The sequence below is a fragment of the Nannobrachium achirus genome (assembly GCF_963921795.1).
Source record: "Nannobrachium achirus genome assembly, chromosome: 13".
NCBI classification, from domain to species: domain Eukaryota; kingdom Metazoa; phylum Chordata; class Actinopteri; order Myctophiformes; family Myctophidae; genus Nannobrachium; species Nannobrachium achirus.
In genome coordinates, this window is record NC_137833.1 from 9,063,502 (window position 1) to 9,073,862 (window position 10,361).

Consider the following 10,361-nt stretch of genomic DNA (forward strand, 5'->3'; position numbering starts at 1 on the left):
GTCGTTTCCTCCGTCGGCCGCCGCTATTATTTTGAAGGGCTGGAAGGGGGTTGTTTTTGTTTTTTTGGATTATCACTTGACGGCAACGATTACGTCATCTAGTCACATGACAGTGTGAGCCCAGAAGAGAATCATGGCTGCGCCCTGCTTTGTGTATTGTTTACATTAGATCTGGCTCAAAATGGCTCAAAATGTCCCTTTTGGATTAAATGAAGTTTCTTTATGGGCCTCTCCATTGACTTAACATGGAGGAGCTTCACTTCGCGTGCACGCCCAACGTGCGTTTTAAACAAATCGCGGACATTACCGATGCGGCCGCGACCGGAGCGACATTAAGTATTAATACATTTACTGTAAATACAGTAAGATTGACGGTGAGCGCTGTCAACGGCGTCATGTAGTCACCGATTTGAATGACGGTAAGGATCGTCTACAGCAGCAGAACAGTTAAGAACATGGCAAATTCTTCATTAGTCAATGCAAGCGTTGTAACGCTAGTAACAGCATTTACTGTACAGGTGTGCCGTTTCAACTCGTTTTTATTTATTTTCTTTACCTGAAAATGTCCTGCAAATGCATTTTTTTCCCCTGTTTTGCCTTTCTAATTTTGATGGAGAATGGAGCGTATTTTTGCAGAAACAACCTTCATAGGTAGTGTAGGCTCCACAGTTAGTACAGCCATGAACCAGCCTACAACAGCCCTGCCAATCGGGCTCAGCCCTATTGGCACGACGGTCTGTGCGTTGGTCTGGCGAGTGGGAGTCCCGGTTCAATTAATCCCCGCTTCTGCGCATCACTACAATCGATTTAAACTTTGAAGTCAGAGAAGGTCAATAAAAAATATATCTACAATCTCAATGTTCTGCCAATCCACTGGAAATCTACTGTCTTGCAGGATGACAGGGATGTGTGAAGTTTTGAAATGGCACATCCGTACACACTGTGTAATGTTTGTGTTGCAGTTTTAAGGACTTCTATGAAGTGGAGCCAGAGAAGTTTCAGAATAAAACCAACGGTATCACACCTCGACGATGGTTACTGCTCTGTAACCCTGGACTGGCTGACGTTATAGTGGAGGTTGGTCATACTACTAGCAGTACTAGCAGTACTTTGCACCTTAACCCATTCAGAACGGGTACACATTATTGTGTATCATTATTTTATTCTTTAACTATTGAAAAATAGCAGATATAAAAGCTCACAGCGCGGCACCGAGTGCCGCGCTGCGAGCTTGTAGATCTGCTATTTTTGAACATTTTTGAAAATTAGAATTTTGACCCGACTCTTTTGAATCCTGTCTTTTGAATCCTTCTAAGGTTTTTTGAAAAAACTCTGTTTCTATGTCAGCAACCTGGCTAGCCATCGTCAAAGAAAAGGTCCTTTTCACTTAACTGCAGCTCAGTTAGTCTGTTCTTGAGAGACTACTATGTCAGTGGTTCTCAAACTTTTTCATGTGAAGGACCCCCAAAATGATATGTATTTGGCCACGGACCCGCATCTCAAAATATTTAGTTCCAGGGACCCCCCCAGAAGCAACATTTGAGTTACAGATGCTTGCTTTAAAAAAAAAATACATATTCAAAGATTTGCACACGTTTTCACGACTTTTTCAAAAATAGCAGATCTACAAGCTCGCAGCGCAGCACTCGGTGCCGCGCTGTGAGCTTGTATATCTGCTATTTTTCACTGGTTAAAGCATTCAGTAATTCTAGGCCTAAATTTAATCTTCATGTCCATGCACTGATCATCTTCAGTGTGATGTAGAGAATCAGTAACGCCACTAAAGTGGTGTTGGGTGTGTTTGTGCTGTAGAGAATCGGAGAGGACTTCATGACAGACCTGTACCAGCTGAAGAAGCTACTGGACTTCATCGACGACGAGGCTTTCATCAGAGATGTGGCCAAAGTTAAACAGGTCTGTCTGCCATCTCTGCCACCATTGCCCCTATCCAACTTTGCACACACACACTCCTTGGCTGCCAAACCACAACCTCCACCCCTCATTTCTCACATGGCCCTCTTCTGGCGCCACCATGAGGCCGATTCTTTTCAAAAAAAAAATATTTTGGACTCTGCTGCTATAGATTTTGCCCTAAAATCACACAAAGCGGTTCACAGTATGTCTAGATGTCATCAACATGGATCTGTCCCATTTAGCGCCACCATCAGGCGATTTTTTTCAAACACATTTTTGGACACGGCTCCTACAGATTTTGCCCTAAAATCACACAAAGCGGTACACAGATTCAGATTCAGATTACTTTATTAACCATTGTGTAATACACATAGGAATTTTGCATTCAAAAAAAATTTGTTCACATATAACATAAGCAAAAACAAAAACAAACAAACACAGAACAACACCGACAGAACGCAACACACATAGTCACCACAGCATCCATGGGCGGCGCTATCTTGGAGCGGGTAGACACGCGAGGGAACAGTATGTCTAAACTCATGTCATCAACATGGATCATGTGACCTGATGGTCGCTTATCTCCCCCAATTAGGGAGTCTTACTGGTAATATGTCTCCGTCAGTCTGGCTGGCTGGATGGCTTCATGGCTGTGCAAACGCTAGTGTAAAAAAAAAAGCACTAGATTGCAAATTGCAGTGTGTTTCACAAATGTCTTGAATCCCTGTGTTCTTGTGTGTTTTTTAAACCAGGAGAACAAGCAGAAGTTCGCAGCGTACCTGGAGAAAGAGTACCAGGTGAAGATCAACCCAGAGTCCATCTTTGACGTTCAGGTGAAGAGGATCCACGAGTACAAGAGACAGCTGCTCAACTGCCTGCACATCATCACACTGTACAACCGTAAGTAATGAAATGTATGATAAAGTACGGTAAATTTTTTTAGGGTTTCTATTGGTTCTACCGAGTGAAGACTCGCCCTCCCTGCGGTTGCAGCCAATGGCAGTCATTTCCGGTAGCATTTCGGACCGGATATAGGAAGATTCTGAGATTTCAGAGATTTGAAATCACTGAGAAATAGGCTTCAAAACCTCTCTGTAGAAACCAATGGTGTCACTTATTATTTTTCACATTCTATGGATGTGATTCAAATCTGATTTCTAAAGATCTCTCAGTCTGGAGACTCACACACACACCGGATCTGTATAGCCGATCTGTGAGCTTGTAGATCGGCTATTTTCGGCGAATGTTAATCCCCCAGAATAGCTTTCACTGGTTAAACTTGCACCAAAGTTGCGTGCATCTAAAAAGACGAAGGTCAACTGATTAGCTGTGTGACATAGTGCCCCCTGTCTGTGCAGCACAGAAGGTGATCAGATCAAAATAAAACGTAAACAAAATGTTTGTTTTCTTGTTGTTGTTTAGGCATCAAGAAAGATCCCAGCAAGCACTTTGTTCCCAGGACAGTGATGATTGGAGGAAAGGTACGGTAATGTTACTTCTTTTTTATGCTCTTTTAGCTCAGTGGTAAACATTTCATGAATTGTTTTTTTTCCTTCATTATGTCACTTTTTATATTAATCTTAGTGCTTTGCCAATTATTTGGGGGCCCATTAATTACAATATCCTCACAGTCCACTGGTGGGTATGAGAAGCGCTGATGGGTGAAATCTAATGAGAGACGTGTGTTCCACATTTTATTTGTTGCTATTTTATATGTCGATGAATTTAATACCAAGGACCTCCTACAGTAACAAGACTACAAGGGCCTTTTTGGGGTGTTCCTTTTAGGCAGGGTTTTTGTGCCGTACTATATCCTTTTTTGGTTTTGACTGTACTTGTACTGTTCTTTATTTTTGTCTAATAAAATGTCAATCAATCAACCACTAGGCGGCGCCAGGCTACCACATGGCCAAGCTGATCATCAAGCTGATCACATCGGTGGGTCAGGTGGTCAACAATGACCCCGTGGTGGGAGACAGGCTGAAGGTCATCTACCTGGAGAACTACAGGGTGTCTCTGGCTGAGAAAGGTACGACTGTCATCTTTACCTGGACAACCACAGGGTGTCTCTGGCTGAGAAAGGTAGGACTGTCATCTTTACCTGGACAACCACAGGGTGTCTCTGGCAGAGAAAGGTACGACTGTCATCTTTACCTGGACAACCACAGGGTGTCTCTGGCTGAGAAAGGTATGAGCAGGGATGTGCAGAGAATGTTAGATGAATGTCAGAGAATTTCTAAAAGGGCCTTTTGGCGAAAACATCGAAAATAGCAGACCTCCAAGCTCACAACGCGTCGCACTGCGATAATAAACCAGGTAGGAAGCTTTATCAAGTAAATACTGAAGATGTGGCGTAACAGCATGGATTTCTACACAGAGAGGGCAATTCTTTCAACATAAGATGCGTTGTGAGCATGTATTAATGGGCCCCTGAATAATTGCCAAAGTACGACGTGTGTGTGTGTGTGTGTGTGTGTGCGCGCGCGCTCGCGCATGTGCGTTTGTGGACCTGTCTAAACGGGTTGTTAATAATCCATGTTTTGGTTCCATCACCACAGTGATCCCTGCAGCGGACCTGGGTTTTAATCCATGTTGTTTTGGTTCCGTCACCACAGTGATCCCGGCAGCGGACCTGTCTAAACAGGTTGTTAATAATCCATGTTGTTTATGTTCCGTCACCAAGTGATCCCGGCAGCAGACCTGTCTAAACGGGTTGTTAATAATCCATGTTGTTTATGTTCCGTCACACAGTGATCCCGGCAGCGGACCTGTCTAAACGGGTTGTTAATAATCCATGTTGTTTTGGTTCCGTCACCACAGTGATCCCTGTAGCGGACCTGGGTTTTAATCCATGTTGTTTTGGTTCCGTCACTACAGTGATCCCTGTAGCGGACCTGTCTAAACGGGTTGTTAATAATCCATGTTGTTTATGTTCCGTCACCACAGTGATCCCTGTAGCGGACCTGGGTTTTAATCCATGTTGTTTTGGTTCCGTCACTACAGTGATCCCTGTAGCGGACCTGTCTAAACGGGTTGTTAATAATCCATGTTGTTTATGTTCCGTCACCACAGTGATCCTGCAGCGGACCTGTCTAAACAGGTTGTTAATAATCCATGTTGTTTATGTTCCGTCACCACAGTGATCCCTGCAGCGGACCTGGGTTTTAATCCATGTTGTTTATGTTCCGTCACCACAGTGATCCCGGCAGCGGACCTGTCAGAGCAGATCTCCACGGCGGGCACTGAGGCCTCGGGCACGGGCAACATGAAGTTCATGCTGAACGGGGCGCTGACCGTGGGCACCATGGACGGAGCCACCGTGGAGATGGCAGAGGAGGCAGGGGAGGAGAACCTGTTCATCTTCGGCATGCGGGTGGAGGAGGTGGAGCGCATGGACCGCACGCAGCAGGGGTGAGGGAGGGATTCATTCGTTTATCTGCTTTCAGGGCATTTACAGTACACAACATCGCTGTTGGGCAGATACCTCCCACCCAGGAGTCAGCCCAGCTCCTCATCCAGACATCAGTCATATCAAAACTTGACTACTGTAAGGCCTCTATCAGAGTCCTGGGTGAAGAGCTATTCACTTCACCGCGTTGTAGTTTCCTAGCTATCACCTAGGCTTTGTTATGTATTTTTGAGCGGTGGTCACACCGTCTCCATAGCGTGGCCGTGTGTGTATCCGTGCGTGTGTGTCTGTCTGTCTGTCTGTCTGTCTGTCTGTCTGTCTGTGTGTCTGTAGCCTCTGGTGTATGTAGCCTCAGTACCCTGGGTGACCAGAGAGGTGCTGTTGAGTCTAGCCTGGCCTGTGCATCAACTGCAACACACACACACACACACACACACACACACACCCCCCCCCCCCCCCCCCCCCCCCCCCCCCCCCCCCCACACACACACACACACACACACACACACACACACAATTCAATTCAAAGGAGCTTATACACGTCTCCATAGCGTGCGGCCCGAGGGGGGAGGGGGGGGGGGGGGGGGGGGGGGGGGTGGGTTGGTGGGTAAACCACCGCTCAGTTCACACGGGTGTGATTTTAGGTGATAGCTAGAAAACTACACCGCGGTGAAGTGAATAGCTCTTCACCCTGGACTCTGATAGAGGCTTAACTGTCCTTACTGGCTGCCCGGCATGTGCACTTAAATTGAAAAACCACACATTTTCAACATTGAATCATGACATAAAATACCTTAGAGCTGTTGTGTGGAAATAAGAAAGATTCTTCTCCCTTCTGGCTCCACAACTGTGTAACGAACTCCCCATTGCAACTAGAACAGCAGACTCACGCTAAGTACCTAAATCTCCATATTTAAACGTTTTTATGTCCTCACAAACCTATGTCTGTGTGTGTGTGCGTGCGTGTGCGCGTGCGCGCGCGTGTGTGTGTGTGTGTGTGTGTGTGTGTGTGTGTGTGCGTGTTGTGTGCGTGCGTGTTGTGTGCGTGCATGCATGCGTGCATGTCCAGGTACAATGCCAGAGAGTACTACGACAGACTGCCGGAGCTGAGGCAGGCGGTGGATCAGATGGAGAGCGGGTGCTTCAGTCCCTCACAGCCCGACCTCTTTAAAGACGTGGTCCACATGCTCATGAACAACGACAGGTAGACAGGACCTCTTTAAAGACGTGGTCCACATGCTCATGAACAACGACAGGTAGACAGGACCTCTTTAAAGACGTGGTCCACATGCTCATGAACAACGACAGGTAGACAGGACCTCTTTAAAGACGTGGTCCACATGCTCATGAACAACGACAGGTAGACAGGACCTCTTTAAAGACGTGGTCCACATGCTCATGAACAACGACAGGTAGACAGGACCTCTTTAAAGACGTGGTCCACATGCTCATGAACAACGACAGGTAGACAGGACCTCTTTAAAGACGTGGTCCACATGCTCATGAACAACGACAGGTAGACAGGACCTCTTTAAAGTATGTCTGCTAAAGCAATAAGCCGCAAGAAGTCTCAATTTATCTTGCATCTTATAATGTGCTGAGAGGCATAGTGAGGCACGACCAGGGACGTGCTGGGCCCCTGATTCAGCCCGGGAAGAAGAGTTTGAGAGGCCCTCATTGCACGCTATAGAGAGAGATCTCTCTCTATAGCGCTGCTGCTACTCAAAGATTTGCCATTTCAGATCATGACAAGTGACAAGCCAGTGGGCCAATTACATGAGTTATATTTCGTCGTTGTCGGGTGGAAACCTTGTATGTCCAAAACCGTTTGTTTTGTATTTATCATTTAAAAAATGATTTAAACTAGTGAAAACAGCCGATCTACAAGCACACAACGCCTCGCGGTGCGAGGCGTTGTGTGCTTGTAGATCTGCTGTTTTCACTACTTTTGTGCGACCGCCTTGTATGATGAAGCAGGGCTTTGCTTTGCGAAAAGATTCACAAATTTGAAACTTGGAGATACGAGATTTCTGCCCGACAGTGACGATTTACTTTGTTGGCTGCCCAGCCCCCAACATGGAACGAAGGCTGACATATTTTTTTTTTTTTCCTAATGGCTGGCCTGGACCGGCCGGGAATGAACCGGCCGTTCGGGAGTTGTCCCGCTTTTCCCAATGGCCAGCACGTCCCTGGGCACGACGCGTCAGCGGAGCTTCACTTGACACACCTTGGATTGATATACATTGATTTAAAGTGTAGATCATATCTCATATATCTCAGCTACCTAAGGGGAAACCAGCCAATCAGAATCAAGCAATGGAACTAGCCATTTTAGAAATGAATGCCAACATTCCGGCTCAGTATAGGATATGTTTACTTCCATGTTGTCTGTCTGTGTGCAGGTTCAAAGTGTTTGCTGACTACGAGGCCTACATCCACAGCCAGGAGGCTGTCAGTGAACTCTACAAGGTAACGCTCAGGAACTTTCTATCAATGACACCCTGTTGCTATGGTGGACGTGGACAGTTCAGAAACCTGTCTACTCACTCTGTGTCTCAGAGGAGGGCCGTGGACAGTTCAGACACATGCCTACTCACTCTGTCTCAGAGGAGGGCTGTGGACTGTTCAGAAACCTGTCTACCAGTGACATCATCGATGGGGATTCTAAGCTAATAGAAACTACAGCCTTTCTCTTCCTCAAAAGTTTAGAATGTTAAACCTGACAGGTTTCTGAACTGTTCACAGCCCTCCTCTGAGACACAGAGTGACTAGACAGAAATGGTGCATCTTTTTTAATGAACATTAGTGAGGACCAGTAGGACGATATGTTGAAAATTGGTGAAGTGGTCCGTACCAAAGTAAAAACATATTTTGTCGAGCTGCCATTTCCATTGTGAGCTAGCCTTCGTGGTGTTTTTACTGAGTGTCTGTCCTCCCCATCACAGAACCCCAAGGAATGGACCCGCGTGGTGATCAGGAACATCGCGGCCTCGGGCAAGTTCTCCAGCGACCGGACCATCTCCCAGTACGCCACCGAGATCTGGGGTGTGGAGCCTTCCGACATCAAGATCCCGCCCCCTAACGAGCCGCCCTTCGAGTCCAGCAAGGCATGAGGCGTTGTTGTAGTTTTTTTGCACGGTGACGCGACTTGACGGCGTCCTCACTTAGCGTTTTGTGTGCGAGTTACCTGAAGACGGAGCTGTGGGTGATGGCTGGATGTCTATGGACCAGAAGTCAACATACATGTAATGATATGATGTCCAGGGGTGTCGCACCAAATTCTGGGCCCTGGGTACGAGGATTCACTGCGGGCCCATGCTGGTTCTTCATGGGGGGAGTTAACCCATTTAGACTGGGAACGCATTATTGCGCATTAGGTTGTGCTTTAACTATTGAAAAATAGCAGATATACAAGCTCACGGCACAGGTCTTTTAATATTTTTGACCCGATTCTATAAATGTCTTCTAAATCTTTGTATGGTTTTTTAGATGTTTCTATGTCAGTGGTGGTCAAACTTTTTGCTCAAACATTTTGAGCACCAAAGGACCCTCAAAATGATATGTATTTGGCCAAGGACCCCCATCTCAAAATATGTAGTTCCAGGGACCCCCCCAGAAGCAAAATTTGAGTTACAATTGTCCGCTTAAAAAATACATATATTCAAAGATTTGCACACATTTTCACGACTTTTAAAAAATAGTACTGTAGGTCTACAAGCTTGCAGTGCGGCACTGTGAGCTTGTATATCTGCTATTTTTCAATAGCTAAAGTATAAAATAATTAAGGCCTCTCCACCTTGGGCCCTAGTAACTCAGTCCCACTTTCTCCCCCTTGTGATGCCCCTGATGATGTCTATGGACCAGAAGTTAATATACAATATAACGCCTCCCCATTGAAGAACCATTTATACAGTACATTGTCACGCAATGGTGTAGAACAACGGTTCCCAAACGTTTCAGGCCACAGCCCCCCCAAAATAATCGTATTTGAACTGGGTAACCCCCACCCTGACAAGCACTTGGAATTGTAGGCACTACTTTTAGTTTGACTGGGTTCCGCAGATAAATATTGTGTGTGAAAATAGCCAATCTACAAGCTCACAACGCTTTGCAATATTTTACAATATGGCCAATTTTGTGTTACAAAGGTCATCAATTGTTTAGAAATGTGCAGATACCCTGTGTACACTTAGGCGCCGTACAGACATTTGCGTGAAACATCTTCTCCGTATCGTCTGAGAATGGCCACGGGGAACCGTACTAATGCATTGCCATTGGAAGGTTGTTTGGTGTTTTGTCGTTGCTGTGTCTCTTGGCCAAAAGACAGGCTGTGGTTGAGCTAGAGACACGGCAACGACAAAAAAACAAACAACCTTCCATTGACAATGCATTAGTACGGCGCTCCCAGTGGCCATTCTCAGACGATACGGAGAAGATGTTTAACGCATATGTGTGAGTCCAGCCTTATACTGTGTGTTGGTTTGTTTACTGTTGAGTGAGAAACAATGTTACACATTAAGCTAATCATCGGTGTAGAATAGCAGACTTACAAGCTCACAACACGTCGTGAATGTGACGTGTTGTGAGCGTGTTGGTCTGCTATTCTGCTATTGTTAACAGTCAACTTTTCTATAAACTTCTTCAAGGACGCAATTACTGGGATCACACACGGAAAACGGATGATTCTTGGTTGAATGTATGCCATGTGTCATCGTTGAATGTTTAATGTTGTTCATTAAAATATATCATTATTCTAGAATTCTGTGTATATTATATCTGATATTTCCGTTGCTGTCGACCAAAAACCTCTTCCACATTCTGACTTTGTGTTTTATCCATGAATTAACTCTCACTACTTGACCATACTGTCACAGTGTCACACACACAAAAGCATCAAAAGTAGCAGATCGACTTGTGTTTTGAGTTATTTCTTTTTGAAAATATTTGATCTCTTTATCCATTAAAAAAAACGTTATTTTTGCAATATAGGGCCTATCTCAAGTATGTTTCACAATGTGACCACTACTCTAAGTTACTA

At 45.4% G+C, this 10,361-nt stretch overlaps 1 protein-coding gene across 1 annotated transcript in view; it reads left to right on the plus strand.

Moving 5' to 3' along the window:
- Positions 1-10,050, plus strand: part of LOC308296498 (glycogen phosphorylase, brain form) — a 27,064-nt gene extending 17,014 nt beyond the window's left edge. The window contains exons 12-20 of the mRNA XM_080739784.1: positions 963-1,077; positions 1,813-1,914; positions 2,667-2,814; positions 3,337-3,395; positions 3,802-3,943; positions 5,112-5,325; positions 6,393-6,527; positions 7,726-7,792; positions 8,269-10,050. Coding sequence (XP_080595910.1) covers positions 963-1,077; positions 1,813-1,914; positions 2,667-2,814; positions 3,337-3,395; positions 3,802-3,943; positions 5,112-5,325; positions 6,393-6,527; positions 7,726-7,792; positions 8,269-8,436 — 1,150 coding nt within the window. The 3' untranslated portion in view covers positions 8,437-10,050. The remainder of the gene's footprint in view (positions 1-962; positions 1,078-1,812; positions 1,915-2,666; positions 2,815-3,336; positions 3,396-3,801; positions 3,944-5,111; positions 5,326-6,392; positions 6,528-7,725; positions 7,793-8,268) is intronic.
- The last annotated feature ends 311 nt before the right edge of the window (positions 10,051-10,361 follow it).